At 39.2% G+C, this 17732-nt stretch overlaps 1 protein-coding gene across 1 annotated transcript in view; it reads left to right on the forward strand.

Moving 5' to 3' along the window:
* The window catches only part of MAN1A1 (mannosidase alpha class 1A member 1), a 165480-nt gene extending 155249 nt beyond the window's left edge, over positions 1-10231 (forward strand). The window contains exons 11-12 of the mRNA XM_021693679.1: positions 6923-7038; positions 7425-10231. Of these exons, the coding sequence (XP_021549354.1) occupies positions 6923-7038; positions 7425-7551 (243 nt within the window). The 3' untranslated portion in view covers positions 7552-10231. The remainder of the gene's footprint in view (positions 1-6922; positions 7039-7424) is intronic.
* The last annotated feature ends 7501 nt before the right edge of the window (positions 10232-17732 follow it).

Below are 17732 nucleotides of genomic sequence, written 5' to 3' on the forward strand. Positions count from 1 at the left end.
CCCCCCCCCCCCCCCCCCCCCCCCCCCCCCCCCCCCCCCCCCGTGCTTCCCAGCTGCCCCGGCTCTGAGCTTCTTCCCAGGTAGCTGGCTGTGGTCCGGGAGGTGGGAGAGGTGAAGTCCGCAGGGGCAGTCCTGAACCAGTGAGGTCTCAGAGTTGATGAACAGCTAGCCCAGTCTTCCCCCTTTGCAGAATAACTCTGAGATGCATTCTGCATGATTCCTCAGAGGGTTTCCAGTGGGAGAGAGCCTTCACGGCCCACAGCTGTCACCTGCTCAGCACATTTCACGGGCTCTTCTCCCTCCCCCGGTTCACTTGCCCTGCTCATTCCCTTCCTGATGTCACCTCCCTTAAAAACTTGTTGCATGGGGCGCCTGGGTGGCTCAGTCGTTGGGCGGTCTGCCTTCGGCTCAGGTCATGATCCGGGAGTCCTGGGATCGAGCCCCGCATCGGGCTCCCTGCTCAGCGGGAAGCCTGCTTCTCCCTCTCCCTCTCCCCCTGCTTGTGTTCCCTCTCTCGCTGTGTCTCTCTCTGTCAAATAAATAAATAAAATCTTTATAAAAAAAAAAAAAACTTGTTGCATCTGGCCCTTGTCCTCATGCTCCATTTTTAGGGGAACCCAAACTAAAACACATAGACTAGCCTTCCCTCAAAGAAAAGACCTCCTTATCATCTTTGCCAGGTGGCTATTCCTCATCAATTCAAGGACTTTGTGGTTTTAAAAAAAGAATATACTACTAATAAAGTAATTCCATTTTTTAATGGCTGAAAGTGTTAGAAACTTACTCCTTTTGAAACCAGAATTTACAGTGTTTTGTGCTCTGGAGGTACTGAGGGAAAATCCCTTCTGTCTTCTACACTTCAGCTCCTCAGTTATCTGAAGACAGCACGTTCTGCCCACTGGTCCATCCTCATCCACCATGTCCCTCCACCTCCTCATGACGTGTGTGGTCTCTCAGGGCTGAGCAGTGTGACCCAATAACCTCTCTTCTGAGTGTTATTTCCCACAGCTGATGGTCCAACTTGGTTTTTTGGTGGATTGTAAAACCCCTGGCTTACATCGAAGTTGTGGTCAAATGATATTAGCTACTGTATTAGTTCCTGTCGAGACATCTCTTTTGTTCACCCTTGTGTTCAACCACATTTGCTATTTGTAAAGTATTTGTCAGCCATCTTCCCATCTTCTAACGAAGCACTCCCTTTCCAGACTTCTTGCACTCATACGATAAACCTGCTTTCCGTGTCTTAGCTGAATTTCTGAATAGTAACGCTGAACACAATAATAATGTCAAACAAGACATGAAATTATATAATCCAGCATAGGGTACTAGAAACTTCTCCGCAGGTTACCAACAATCCATTAATCACAGATGTTTACACACTTGTGAATCTATGTAGCAAAAATAACATTTACCTCATAGTTCTTTTGTTTTTCTCAATAATGTCATGAAAACTTCATTAAACTCCTCCCTATTACGGATAATATTCTGATAAAGCTCTACTCTAAATTATACCTATGTATTCATATATGTCTTGGTAGTTATAGATTATACAATGTCTATAAAGGTAGGTATGGATTATATGATGTCTCCCCTGGTCCACAGTAGCAGATAAGCCTTATATAGGGATTTTTTGTCCTTCTTTTTCCACACAGACAATTTTTTCTAGTCTCCTAAATCTGACCTTTGCTATATGGACATTCTGGCTCTCAGAAAGTGATTTGTCTTCTCAGTTCCTGCTTCTCCCTCCCCAGGCTTGATCCCTGTTTCCAGACTCTTTGATATGTCTGTTTTGCTAGGTTCTACCTATGAACTCAGACCAAACTCAACCATTCAGCCTTATTATGAGCATTGTTCCCTAGAGTCCACTCTTGGAAATCTCCATGGATCAGCCATTATTCTAACACTTTTAACCTAAAGATAAGAGAATTCTTTTCTCTCCCTTTCTGACTTAACGATTTAACTCATGCCGCTCGCTATTCTCTTACCTTTCTCCCCCCTAAAGAGGTACAGTCCCTTGGGGTCTGGGTTTGTTTAGAGTTCCAGTAACTGTAAACATTTTCCTGTTTTTCTTTTCTCTGCTCTTAGCGCATCCCAGCCACATATGGTCACTAATAATGTAAGCATTTACGTAAAATCGAGGTGGTCCTATGCCTAGAGTCTGAGAGTCCCAAGAACAGATTGCAGTAAAATGACGTTCTCATCAGACTATGCAGCATAAATACATGACTGCTTCCATTGTTGAGATACCGTAAAGCCAGGGCCTGTGATGGGTGCCCAGGAGGGCTGCTTATCCCCAGCTTCATATTCCTAAAGTTTTAAAATTTATATTTGACATGATGGCTTTTCATTTTTTAAAAGTTAAAAAAAAAAAAAGGCCCCTGGCATTTTTCCCCTTTTTTTTTTTTTTTAATTTGCCAAAAGCCTCAAAAAATAAAAGTAGCTAGGCCTCTCTAAACCTCTGAAAGATCCCTGTCACTCTGCGAAGCGTGTCTTCATCTTGTTTTATTCTCATAACAACCCCATGTTGAACCAAGGGACACTGCCTGGGTCCAGGCATATCGGAGGCCCCGGTTAAGGAGTCCAGGGCCAGGATTCAGCCCCTTCTTCTGAGATGTTAGAACGCGTGCTGGACAACTCTGACTCACCACATTAAGACTGAGTGAGAAGAAGAATGAGGGTGAACTGAAGAGAGGAAAAACGGTTGGGCATTGTCCATACCACAGAACAACTCTTTCCCTATGATTGAAAGAAGGAGCTTATAGAAATTTCTGTGGGAGAGAGGAGTTGGCAGTTTATCGTGCCTGCCTTGTCCTCTCATTAGCTTATCACCAAAGAACTTCAAGGGAAGAAAATAAGAAAAAGTTTTGTTGTTAAAATCTTTTTTAGGAAATGTCTGGAAGTAGGATTTAATTATGTTCCATAACAACAAATTTGTCCATTTCTTCTAAATCCTGGTTTGTTTGGGTTTTTTTTACTTTTTTACAAATAATCTTTGGCCTACTCCAATGTATCTGGTATTTGACTTTTTAATCAAAAAGAACTTCTATCAAAAAAGGAAGGAAGGAAAAAAAATAATAGGACCTGAAATTTCCTTTCTGCAAGCTTTCCCCCGGCTTGGTTTGTTGTCTACAACAGAGAATATAATCAAAGCAGTTTTTAAGTTGATCTTATTTTCCCAGTGGCTTTTAAAAGGTACCAAATCATGAGGTATTTTCTTTGTTCATGTAGCCTGCAAGTTGTTTGGTTGTTACCTAAATTTTCATTCCCACACTGCCCAACTCATCTCTTTTCCAAATACTCATTATAGTCAGAGAAACTTCAGGAATGTAGGATCGTTTCTCTCCAGACAGTTAAGAAATTGACTCATCCCATTTTCTTCCATCCCATACTAAAGAAAGGAAAAACATATTTTAGAAATAGATATCAGCCACATTTTTTTTCACCGCTTTCCATTTTCTTCTTTGATATCTGTGACCAATATCACTAATTAGTACTCCACCATCAGTGTTTACAAAATAAGATGTTCTGGGTGTAGCAGCAGCTGGTTTTGGTCCACTACACTTTCTCAGTTATTGGGTTTATAATCCCAGTTGACATTAACAGTCTCTCTAGATCAGGGGTCAGCAAGCATCTTCTGGAAGAGCCAGAGGGAAGTAGGCTTGGGGGCCATAGGCAACTGCAGGCAGACCTCCTTTTACTGTGCTCTGCTTTACTGTGCTGTGCAGACACTGTTTTTTACAGATTGAAGGTTTGTGACAACCCTATGTCGAGCAAGGCTAGTCGGCGCCATTTTTCCAACAGCGTTTGCTTGCTTCATATCTCTGTCACATTTTGACACTTGTCACAATATTTCAAGCTTTTCACTGCTATTATATTTGTTAGGGTGACGTGTGATCAGTGATCTTTGATGTTATTACGGTAATTGTTTTGGGGTGCCACGAACAGCACCCCAATAAGACAGAGAACTGTATTGATGAATGTTGTGTGTTCTGATGGCTCCACTGACTCGCCATTCCCTCGTTTCTCTCTCTCTCCTCGGGCCGTTCTATTTCCTGAGGTATGACAATACTGGCATTAGGCCAGTTACTAGCCCCACAGTGACCTCTAAGTGTTCAGGTGAATGGAAGAGTCACACATCTCTCCATTTCGATCAAAAGCTACAAATGATTGGGCGCCTGGGTGGCTCAGTTGGTTAGGCGACTGCCTTCAGCTCAGGTCATGATCCCGGGGTCCTGGGATCGAGTCCCGCATCGGGCTCCCTGCTCAGCAGGAAGCCTGCTTCTCCCTCTCCCGCTCCCCCTGCTTGTGTTCCCTCTCTCGCTGTGCCTCTCTGTCGAATAAATAAATAAAATCTTAAAAAAAAAAAAAAAAGCTACAGATGATTACGTTTAGTGAGGAAGGCATGCCAAAAGCCAAAAGCCAAAAGCCAAAAAAAAAAAAAAAAACAAAAAAAGGCCAAAAAGCAAGGTCTCCTGTGCCAAGCAGCCACATTGTAAATGCAAAGGAGAAGTTCCTGAAGGAAATTAAAAGTGCTACCTCAGTGAACACAGGAATGATAAGAAAGTAGCATGCTGATAGGGAGAAAGTTTAGTGGTCCGGATAGAAGATCAAACCAGCCACAACATTCCCTTAAGCCACAGCGTAATCCAGAGCAAGGCCCTGACTCTCTCCAATTTTGTGAAGGCTGAGAGAGGTGAGGAATCTGCAGAACAAAAGATGTTGGTTCGTGACCTTTAAGGAAGGAAGCCATCTCCATAACATCAAAGGGCAAGGTGAAGCAGCAAGTGCTGATGTAGAAGCTACAGCAAGTTCTCCAGGAGATCTAGCGAAGATCGTTAATGAAATGGCTGCATTACACAACAGATTTTTGGTGTAGATGAAATGCCCTCTGTTAGAGGAAGATGCCATCTAGGACTTTCATAACTGGAGAGGAGAAGTCAATGCCTGGCTTCCAAGCTTCAAAGGACAGGCTGACTCACTTGTTAGGGGCTGATGCAGCTGGTGACTTGAAGTTGAAGCCAGTGCTCACTTATCATTTCAAAAAATCTTGGGGGCACTAAGAATGATGCTAAATCTACTCTGCCTGTGCTCTATAAATGGAACAACGAAGCCTGGATAAGAGCTCACATGTTTACAGTATGGTTTCCTGAATATTTTAAGCCCACTGTTGAGACCTACTGCTCAGCAAAAAAAGATTCCTTTCAAAATATGACTGCTCATTGACAGTGTACCTGGTCGCCCAAGAGCTCTGATGGAGATGGACAATGAGATGGATTTTTCATGCCTGCTAACAGAGCATCCACTCTGCAGCCCACGGTTCAAGGAGCATTTTGACTTTAAGCATTTAAGAAATACATTTCATAAGGCTATAGCTGCCCTAGACAGTGATTCCTCTGATGGATCTGGGCAAAGTCAGTGAAAACCTTCTGGTAAGAATTCACCATTCTAGATACCATTAAGAATATTCATCACTTATGGAGGAGGCCAAAGTATCAACATTAACAGGGCTTTGAAAAAAGTTGATATCTACCCTCACGGGCGACTCTGAGGAGTTCAAGACTTCAGTAGAGGAAGTAACTGCAGATGAGGTGGAAATAGCAAGAGAACTAGAATTAGAAGTGGAGCCTGAGGATGTGACTAAATTGCCAAATCCAATGATAAAACTTGAACAGATGGAGAGTTGCTTCTTATGGATGAGCAAAGAATGGTTTCTTGAGATGGAATCTACTGCTGGTAAAGATGCTGTGAAGATTGTTGAAATGACCACCAAGAATTTAGAATATTAACATAAACTTAGTTGAGAAGGCAGCTGCAAGGTTTGAGAGGATTGACTCCAATTTTGAAAGAGGTGCTACCATGGGTAAAATGCTGTCAAACAGCATTGTGTGCTGCAGAGAAATCATTTGTTAAAGAAACTGTCAACTGATATGGCAGACTTCACTGTTGTCTTATTTAAAGAAATTGGCATGGCCACCCCAACTTTCGACAGCCACCCACCTGATCAGTCAGCAGCCATCAACATCAGAGAAAGACCCTCCACCAGCAAAAGGAGTACAACCCACTGAACACTCATGATGCTTAGCATTTTGTAGCAATGGTATTTTTTAATTAAGGTATGTACATTGTTTTCCAGACATAATGCTACCACACACTTAATAGACTCTAGTATAGTCTAGACTATACTAGACACTATACATAACTTTTCTATGCACTGAGAAACCAAAAAATTCACTTGACTCACTTTATCACAACATTCACTTATTGTAGTGGTCTGGAACCAAACCCACAATGTCTCCGAGGTTTGCCTGTACTCAACTCTGCAATTGTAATGAAAAAACAGCCACAGACAATATGTAAACAGATGAGCATGGCTGTGGTTCAGTAACACTTTATTTACAAAATCAATAGCAGACTGGGTTTAGCCTGTGACCCATAGTTTGACGAACCCTGCTCTAGACCACAGGAGGAAATGGTAAAAAAAAAAAAAAAAACACTGAAAAATTATTTCATAATTAAATGTAGAAGTGTTTCTAATTAGATGAGATATATTGTCTATATACCCTTTAACTTTTCATACTTTATTTTTTTAAAAGATTTTATTTATTTCTTTAAGGGGGGGAGAGCACAGAGGGAGAAGCAGACTCCCCGCTGAGCAGAGAGCTCGATGCGGGCCTCGATCCCAGGACCCTGAGACCATGACCTGAGCCGAAGGCAGACGCTTAACCGACTGAGCCGCCCCAACTTTTCATGCTTTATATGCATTTGCATTTTGTGTTATTTTTTAATTTTTGCCTGAAACTCTTCCACATGTATCATTCAATTTGAATCCTTATTTTATTTCAATTTGGCAATTTCATAATAAAAATTGGTGACAAGCAATTTATTGAAATGTGACCATTTTTTCCCTCTTCCGGTAACTTAGGCCCTGGAAAATCACTGCCGAGTGAATGGAGGCTATTCAGGCCTAAGGGATGTTTACCTCAGACACGAGAGTTATGACGATGTGCAGCAGAGTTTCTTCCTGGCAGAAACACTCAAGTAAGTAAAATGTATCCCAAAAGTATGGGGCTGAGGTACCTGGTCAGATCTTCTTTGCAGATGACTTTATCACGAACACCTAATAAATAAGAGCAAGTGTGCCTGCTTCCAAAGGTCACTCTCCATGCGTGGCACATGTTTGCACCTGTGTTTCCAGTCATTATATAAGTCTGATGCCTGGGGACTGCTTAGTAGGTTTTCCTACACCAACACCCGAGCACAGAGCAGCTTCTTTATTCCACACTCGTGACTGTATCGCCTCAGGGTTTTGCAATACTTGGCCCTTGTCCGTGATTCTCCATAAGATGAATGGAGACGTTGCTGTCTTTATGCTCTCACTGCCTGACGGTCTCTTGGGCCTCATATACTCATGTTTCTCTCTCCAGATATTTGTACTTAATATTTTCTGATGATGATCTACTTCCACTGGAACACTGGATCTTCAATACCGAGGCACATCTTCTCCCTGTACTCTGTACGAATAAAAAGGAAGTCGAAGTCAATGAAAAATAAAAAGACATTTTATATTTTACTCTGCTCCATTCCCTTCACTGCATACCTTAATAATTCCTTTTCTGGTATTCAGGCACATGATGAATTTTTATCAGTAGGCCTGTGATTATTCTAAGTTCTAAAATTGTTTTGCAGTCTTTTATGTTTATTTTCATAGGCATAGATGGACCTAAATTCCTTATCATATCCTTTATTATTCAGTCAGTGGATCACAGGTATTTACTTTTTTTAAGTAATCTCTGGAGTTCATGAAGGTATATCATTTTTATTACACTGAATAAAATGGTATACCAGTGACCTCTTAATTACAATTTTGATTTGACTGCAAAACTTTTTCCTCCTCTATGAGGAGATGACGTCTGCTTTAAGCTGTAATGTTTTGCCATGTTGCAAAAAGCCATAATAATAAATTAAATATTAAAAAAGCTTTTTCCTTTTCAATTTTATGTTAATCTGGTTTGTCTATCCACCAGAGACAGATCTTATAACTGTGACAGACAGCCTCTTTATGCAGGTCTATCATTATTTGATAGAATGTCTTCTAAAATACTTCACTCATATTGTAATTCAAATTAGAATGTCATTCCCAAAAGGATCATCTCATGTTGACCTCATTTCATTGGAACCACAGTATATTTTTGTTGGTTAATTATATTAGTGTTTCCTAATTTGTGAATTAGTTCTCAAATTTTACTTTAAATGCCCTGTGTCATTTCTGGATCATGTCCTGGTTAATTTCTTCCATCCCCTACCACACGAATGGAGCTTTCAAGTTTTGCAGAGCTCTGCTATTACTGAATTATATTTTTTGAAAGAAAACAGTATAACTTTTCATGTGTTAGCTTTTGCTTTTAACGGGGTATATGAAGAAATTGAGTCTCTCTAAAGAAAGGGTGAGTATTTAACATGGTTTTTAGTTTGTATTTCATCTTTAAGGTTTTTTTCTTGTTCTCAAAAAAAGCATTACATTTGGTCCACATTTTTTTTTCAGATTTGAAAAGGGTCCTTTCTCAAATGTAGGAAATTATTTCATTTCAATTTGTGAAAGCAGGATTTAACTCTGAAAGAAGCTTTGCTAATGTGTCTGTTCATGGTCAATTGAAGAAAATCTAATAAACTTTCAGGCCAAATAAGAATATAGTACATTTTGTCTGGTCAAACTCAACACAGAGATTCCAGCTTAAAAGCAATATATGGGAATAGACATTCCTAATCCCCCACAGTTGTATAGCAGATCAAAATAATTATATGATTCTTCATTAACAATAAGCATTATTTTGAGATATGAGTGGCTTTCTCAAGAATACATTTGGTGGCACCTTGTGCTTTCTCATATTAGTTCATATTTCATATATGTGAAATATATATATGAATTATGTATATATATATTCCTAGAAAGGGCTAATGTGATGATGCATATACTGAGGAACAGAGACTTGGAGCACCTGCATTTTCAACCTAGAGTGGTCAGATAGCTCAGTGCAACCCTGCGAATCAGGCTGAAGCATATGGAATTGCTGTGCTTGTAGTTGAGAAACTGTCCAATATCAGCAATTTCATATGCTTCAACATAATGTTTTTTAATTATTTTCTTAGATCTCAATAGACTCAATTGTTTTTAGCTGTTTCACCTTTTGAAAGTGTTTCAAAAGATTTCCTTTGTCTAAAAGGACCACCTGTGTGACCTGCTCTTTTTTCAATATTGTACATTGGTTTATGTCAAAGAAAAAATTAATAAAATTAGTAAATGAAAAAGATCCTTTAGTGCATCATTATTGCAATGTTAATGACTTCCTGTGACCCAGAATAACTCCTTCCACTCATATCTTCAGCTCACCTTATGAAATGAATGGATAGTTGAGAGTTCTTTTTTTCCCAGGACTTAAAAGCAACGTGTGAGATTATTGCAAAAATTGGGCCATATGTATTTATATGATAATTTTCACATGAATGTCCTTGGACTAGCAATTTAAATTACTTTATTTTCTTTGATTTTCAATTTGATTTGAAAGAGCACAAAGGTGATGCGTATTTCTGCAGCAGATAGGATATTAAAATCAGGTCATGTGTACACACTGCTCTATAATGTACCTTTTGTATCCTGATATAAATAGGCAAGATGACTGTACTACATTTTGTTCTGCCAATGGCAAGATCAAAGTTTTTCAATTCTAGAACATGGATTTTTTAACCTACGTCCCAAAACACCAAAAATGTATACAAAATAAGAGAATATTATGGTGATGTAATTTAATTAAATTTATATTTTGTGTTAATTATTTTAAATAACTGAAGTCCTTAGGTAGGCACTGTCTTTCATTTCATTTTCAGCAAAACTGTGCAGTTAAGTTTACATATGTATTCACATCCTGAAAGGTGAATAATTAAAATAGCACTTAAGTTTGTGTTTCTGCATATGTTTTTGGTATACTGTGCACAATTAATATTACACATATAAGTTGTATGAAATTTATAGAACTCAATGATGTTTGTCATGACTCCTTCATATATAGTACCCATTCTTTTCATTGATTGTTTTAAATTTGTACATAAGTCTATTCTGTCATTTCCAACTTTCTATAAATCTTTAATGTTATGGAAAACATAATAGATTGACACATAATTTTTAAAAACTATATTTGTAAAATTTCTCTATTGTGAATAAAGCCTTTTAATATATCTCCTCATTTGTTACGTTTTTCTCCTTTTAAGTAAGCTTTTGTATATGTGGGGTGGAAACTGAAATAATAGTGATTATTATTAATCCTAGTAGTGAATCCATACCATACCCAGAGAATCTTGACAAAGAAACAATTCTCATTAAAAACTTTAAATTGCAAAAAATTTTGCATATACATTTTTGATTACTCAAATATCTTATTAAGATTCCAACACAGGGGCACCTGGGTGGCTCAGTTGGTTAAGCGCCCAAACTCTTGATTTTGGCTTAAGTCATGATCTCAGGGTCCTGGGATCAAGCCCCGAGTCTGACTCCATGCTGAATGGGCAGTCTGCTGGAGACTCTCTCTCTCTCCCTCTCCTCCTGCCCCCACCTCAACTCTCTCTCCTTCTCTCTTAAAAGATAAATTTGTAAAAAAAAAAAAAAAAAATGCCAATATATGTTCAACAGCAGGGCATGTAGGGTAGAGATGGGGAGTTGATGGCAGAAATAGCATTAAGTATGATCCTTGTTCTTAAATTTACAGTCCAGTCAAGGAGATCAGACTCGGCCCACCACCAAAACAAAGTGTCAGTTACCAGTTAAATTCTGCTATAGAAGTCCAGGGGAGCAGGCAGTCACTAGGATTGAGTGTTCAAAGAAGCTTAGAAAAGAGAGAACTTCAGCTACAGGAGAGCCTCCAATATTTTTGAAAAAGCCTAGGTTTTTTCAAATTCGTGTTGGGACTTTTTAGAATGTTTCAGACTTTCTGGTTGCTGTTCTCTCTGCCTAGAAATCTTTCCCTGATGATTTTTTTGCTTGTTTGTTTTTAATTTTCTTAAATTGAAGTATAGTTAATACCATGTGGCGTTAGTTTCAGGTGTCTAACATAGTGATTGGACAAGTCTATACATCACACTATGCTCACCACAACTGTAGCCACCGTCCCTCACCATATAACGTTATTACAGTACCACTGACTGACTCTATATTCCCTGGGCTGTACCTTTCATTCCTGTGATTTATTCCTCCCATAACTGGAAGTCTGTAGCTCTTACGCCACTTCACCCATTTTCCCCATCCCTCCACCCTCCTCCAGGCTGGCAACCGCCAGTTTGTTCTGTGTTGATGGGTCTGTTCCTGCTCTGTTTCTTTGTTCATTTGTTTTATTTTTTAGATTCCACATGTGAATGAAATCGTATGGTATTTGTCTTTATCTGTCTTGCTTCACTTAGCAAAATACCCCCCAGGTCCATCTCTTTCCCCAATGTTTTTGTGCCACATTCCTCACTTCATTTGGGTCTCTGCTCAGTTACCACCTTATCAGAATGGCTTCCTTGACAAATTAATACAAAATTCCCCATCACCCTTCGTTCCTTGCTCTATTTTATTTTCCACTTAGCATGTAAGAGCTCATCCTTGAAAACTCGTCTCAGGCTCTTTCTCAAGGTGTGGGTTACATATTTATTTCCTGATTTGCTTATTGTCTGTCTAGCCCCTTAGAATTTAACCCCCATGAGAACAGAGAGTTGCTTTGTTTGGCTCTCCTCCTCACCACGTGGCCCATCTCCAGTGTCTCGAGTAGCATTTAGCACTTGGTGACACACAGTGAGATGTCTGGTGAATGGGTGACTGACTGAATGAATGAATGGACCTTATATTCATAAGTTTTGCTGTGGCTATTTGCAAATGTTTTCTAAAAAGCAGTCATTTTTTTAAAAATATTAGGTATCAGTATTATATAACGTGCTGTTATTTTAAATAATCATAAGGATGAACATTTTTTTTCTTGCTACCTATAGTCGTTTTACAGAAATATGGAGTAAATATGTGTTTGTGGCTAGATTCAACTGTCAACCAACAGATTTTTTTAAACCACTTATATCATATATGGCCTGTGTAAAATACATTATCAGAAAAATGTAAGTCATAATTTTTCTAATATAGAGTTTTTCAGTGTTATTATTTGAATAGTCTACTGTTGATTCTATGATTTAATCTCATAGTCCCTGTCTCATAAGAAAACTGTTTCTGCAGTATCAAGTAAAGGAATTGGTTTTTCGCTTAACATATAGCTACTCAAATGGAAACCTTCTGAATTTAGTCATTTGTAGCACAAAAGATGTCTACTCGTTGCTGACAGAATTATTAAAAGGTATTCTAAACGTGATTCTTCTTTATACTAATCATCAACCATCCACACAGATATGGCAGCTTGGCAGTCAATATCTAATTTCTGATAATTATATGTAGACAGTTGCTAAAAATTTTATCAAAACCAGACACATCTTTTCTCATTTGAGCATAGAGTTCGTATATCTAATGGCCATTCCAGCTCCCTCCATTGTGGCTGAAATGTGAGGCTGGGGAGGGGTATCTTACTGATTTAATGGCCCAAAGACTGATTTCTGTTTTTTCCTGCTCATTCCATCCACACTGGCCAACACTTGAGTCATAAGCTTCAGGAAATATTTGCCAGGCATCAGATATGTGTATAAAGTATCAGAACTATATAGGAATCTAGACAGCATTTAGTCTAACTCTCTTATTTGAAATATGAGAAAACAGGGATTTTCCCAAGGACAGGAACTGCTTTCTGTCCTGCTCTGTGCTTCCAGACACAGGGATTTGGTAAGATTTATGCTAATAAGAAAAGAACAATATAGGAGAGCATACGTTGTATCCATCCAGCCACTCCAAAATAAAGGTGTAAATTCAGAGCTCACCCTTGAAAATTGGTCTAAGGCTCTTTCCCAAGGTATGACTATCCACCTATATCAGAGTCTCTTGCAAGTCCTATTGAAATGCAGATTTTACGGCCTTACCCCAAATTTAGCAAATCAAAATTGTGGTGGGGCCTGGAATATCCATGTTGAGCTAGACTTTTTGTTCTCCCCATGCACGCTAAAGTTGGAAATCACAACTGGAAGTTACAGGGAGGTGCAAGTCCCAAAACTAGCAGAAGAAATAATGAGTAAGTTAGCAAGTCATGACAAGCATACTTTGTGTCTGCTTCGAGATTTAAGCACAACAACTTGAAACATATTTTGGATCACTTTGGAAACATAGATTTGTCCTTTTACAAGAAGCCATACACCTAAACATTTTAGAAACAAATTCACATTGGATTTTCAAACCTAATTCTTATTGAGGGACTCTCAAAAGTATTAACTTCAATCCCTGCTGTTTTATTCAGTGACTGTTTTCTTCCTTTCCCAATAGCTGCTTCTAAAATCGGTTCTCAAATTGTTTCCTCTGATCTGGTTGAGTTTGAACATGACTGTCACTTGCACAAACGACACAGAATTCCTAGTTTGGCCGTGTGTCATGTAAATATATAAGATGTTCTTGGAAACGACCTCCGAAGAGCACCTTCATTTCTATCCACCCCGTGCCTTGTGGTTTTGCATTCATTACAATGCTAATCATCAGATTTGTTGACTTGCCATTATTATGATCACTTTGAACCCCCTAAAACATGCCATTACTTACTGAATAAATTAATGTAAATTTGTGTCACAGATCCATTTAATTCCCTAGTGAATGCCAATTACCATGAAACCTTAGAAAACAGTAATAGATGTGTAGCTTTTTTAAAGAAAACTCCACATACCGGGGTATTTTGGCCTTAGGCTATGAGCACATATTAATTCACAATTCTGTAAATAGGGCCATAAAATGTACTGCTTTCAAACAGCATTTTCCAAAACCACTGGCACCAGAGAGTTCTGTTTTGTTTTGTTTTGCTTTGCTTTGCTTTTTGACTCTCCCAGGAGGACCAAGTGAATGATCCTCCTTCACAGAATCATTGGAACTCTGTTCCTGACTTTGCCACTCTTTTGTAGTTCTTTGTGGATGGTAGAAGCCCATGGCTTAGAATCACCTCTTAAAAGCAGGATGAGAAACCACCAGATCAACTTCTTAAGGCAGACACAGTGCTTTGGGTCCAATTTCATGGACACGACCACTTTGTCTTGTTGTAACCCAAGACCTCTATTTAGTGACAGAAAAACAAATGCTCTTCCTTCTTTGTGCAAAATTTCATCACCATTCTATTCCATACACACTTTAACGTCCCGGAGTAAATAACCCTAAGTACATTTTACTGCTATTCACATTCCTCTTCTGTCTTGCTATTGCCAAACTGATAACTTTGTGTCTTATGTGGTCCTAACCAGAGCTGCAAAATTATATACATTTTAGGATCTGCCATTTAACAAATGAAGTCCCTCTAGTCTCTTTTCTTTATATGATGCAGTATAGAAAGGACAGAAAGTAGTTGCTATTGGGCCAATAGGAAATTGACTTCGCTAGGAATTGAGACAATTGAATTCCAAACTTAGCTCTGTTATTAACTTCCTGTGTGATTTGGGACAAGCATCAAAGTCTTCACATCTCAGTTTCCTCATCTATAAAGGGAGAGGAGCGATTAGCCCATGTGTAGCAACTAGGTTATGCCCTGAATGATGTCTGTTGTGAATGCTGGAACAGGAAACAGTAGGAACATTTCATGTATGGACTAGAGACCACTATACCCAAATATAAGCATCCAAACCTTAGTTTCCTCATCTATACAATGGGAGTAATAAGACCTACTTCCTGAGAATTAAAATAGCTAATAAATGTACAACGTTTGGCTCTATACCTGGCAGGATTATACCTTCAATCCATAAGTTCCAGCCCCTATTTTCAGCTCTTACTTCCTATGAAAGAATCACCTCTCCTCTCCCTTGGGAAGCCTCCAGCTTGTTTTATTATGACAACACATTTGCTATTATTTTGCCTGCTGTTTCCAACTACCCTAGGCTTTTTTGGATGCCATTCTTCAATCAGACTGTGTCAAACCCATGTTATTGCTCGTCTTCCAAGGTCAGAATTTAGCACTTATTTTCTGACATGAGAAGACAGATAATCCAGCTCTTTCTTCACTTGTATCATGCACTAATTGAAGACCTTTCCACTTATTATTTTATTGAAAAATAAGAGGTGTTCTTTTTTTTCCCCAAAGATTTTATTTATTTATTTGACAGATTGAGAGAGAGAGAGGGCAAGCAGGGGGAGTGGCAGGCAGAGGGAAAGGGAGAAGCAGGTTCCCCACAGAGCAGGGAGCCCAATGCAGGGCTCGATCCCAGGACCCTGGGATCATGACCTCAGCTGAAGGCAGATGTTTAACCGACTAAGCCACCCAGGTGTCCCACAAGAGTGTTATATTAACATTTATAGAAGAAAAAAAATAGAGATCACCTTGCATGATTGTTGCACTGGTAAGAACATTATATCAATTGTGTCATTGATGTATTCATTAAACCCTTGAAAATAAAACAGTGGCTACAACTTAAGAACTCCTTTTAAACTGAACTGTAGTTTTATTTTCATCCCAGAGAAGCTTTGAAAACCAACAAGCTCAATTTTATGAACTAGGAAGGATTGCTGAAATAACTCTTCTGAAAGAACCCGTATTGCTCCCAAAATCAGTTTATATGTTTGAAAATCACTTATAGTGACTTAAAACTAATCCCATCCAAAATCCCATCCAAAGCACATAGTGATTTTGATTGATAGTCAATTTGTCTGCTCACCCCACCAAAAAAAAAAAAGAGAGAGAAAAGAAAGAACAAGAGAGAGAGAGAGAAAGAAAGAAAGAAGAAAGAAGAAAGAAAGAAAAGGGAGGAAAGGGAGGAAAGAGGGAAGGAAGGAAGAAAGGAGGAAGGAAGGAAGGAAGGAAGGAAGGAAGGAAGGAAGGAAGGAAGGAAGGAAGGAAAGGAAGAAAAAAGAAGGACAGGCCTTAGTTTCTACAGCACTGAGAACATGAATTATGTGAGAGTACCCTTCCCTCTGCTTCTGCTACATCCCACGACAAGAACATAAGACTGTTAGCTTTTTTTTTTAAGATTTATTTATTTATTTGAGAGAGAGTGCACACTCACATCAGGGGAAGGGCAGAGGGAGAGAACCTTCAAGCAGATTCCCCTGCTGAGCTCGATCCCATGACCCATGAGATCATGACGTGAGCCAAAACCAAAAGTTGGACACTGTTAACTGACTGAGCAACCCAGGCACCCCAGATTTTTTTTTTAAGAGAAAGAGAGAGAATCTTAAGCTGGCTCCATGCCCAGTGCAGAGCCCGACACGGGGCTCAATCTCACAGCCCTGAGAAAATGAACCAAAATCAAGAGGCAGACACCTAACCGACTGAGCCACCCAGGTGCCCCCAAGACTGTTAGCTTTTAGAGAGGGGCTTCCAGATTCTGCTTAGGAAAGTACTCAAATTTCCCCTTACCTCTCCTGGCATGCCACACTCTTGCCATACTTCTATTCACATGCATCATACTATAGTATCATTATTTGTTTTCACTCATTCATTCATTCCACAAATAGTAAGCACCAAGAATGTTCCAGACACTACCCTAGGTCCTAGGGATTCAGCAGGGAGCAAGTTAGAATTGCTTCTTGTTTTCATGGAGATGAAGACTAGAAAAAAGGCAAATATGCACAAGAAATTAATAAAACTTAAAAAGGAAGATGCCAGGGCTTATTCATTAACATAAATGCAGGACTTAATATGGCATTTGGCACATACTTGTTCTCAACCCAACTGCCCCCATCCTTCCCACACAAAGGAGAAGCTAAAAGAGCACTTGGTAAAGAATGAAAAAATTGTTAAGAAATGGATAATAAGTCTCAAACTTCTGTTAAAAAAATATAAGCATAATTTTTCATCTCAAGTTTTGCCTCCAACAGAACACAGCTCCTGCTGGGCCCTACTAACTCAAAGTTGAATGCAGATTCTATTTTTAGCAGATAATCTAGTGTTTACCTTAACTGTGAGATACCTAATTATAAGCTGTCATTAGAAAATTTGCATCATTGTACTTGCAAAAGCAAACTCACCAAAAATAGGACAGTTTCTCATCTTTTAGTATGTTCACATTATATCAGTTGTCTCAGGGAAAATCCATAGGAGTCCAAGCTGTGTTTCTCCATTTCAATTGCTTCTGGAATACTCGCCGTCATTAAGATGAGCAGACACATCACATAGTCTCAATTCCACTAGGGTTTGGCTTGTTTGGTTTGTTTTGGAGCTAAGGGGCTGTTTGTCATTTCAGTCATCATAGATAAAGGCTGCTCAACGGCATGCCCACACATCTGGGGCCGGCTTCCTCAGGTCAGTGAAACACTCGAGAGGCACTAGCAGTGATGTCAATGATAAAGAACTCCCTCGCTAGTGTCTGCAGCCTTTTTGTAGTCCTCTTTAATAATAGGACAAAGGATTCTAGGTCTGAAGTATATCCATTAATAATTATATGATCATATTTTTTCTAACAAGTTCAGCTTCTTTTTCCCAAGCTGGTCTTTTCATCAATGGTTCTAACAGTGACTAACTGATTAGAATTTTCACCCTCATCCACCTTATCTTCTTGTCTCTCACTTCTAGGGGAGGTGTTAATATAAATGAGCAAATAACAGAGAGGGGGGAAAAAAAACAAAGGATCTTAGAGAGATTAATCGATCCCTGAAAATC

The sequence above is a fragment of the Neomonachus schauinslandi genome, chromosome 8 (genome assembly GCF_002201575.2).
Source record: "Neomonachus schauinslandi chromosome 8, ASM220157v2, whole genome shotgun sequence".
Taxonomy (NCBI): Eukaryota; Metazoa; Chordata; class Mammalia; order Carnivora; family Phocidae; genus Neomonachus; species Neomonachus schauinslandi.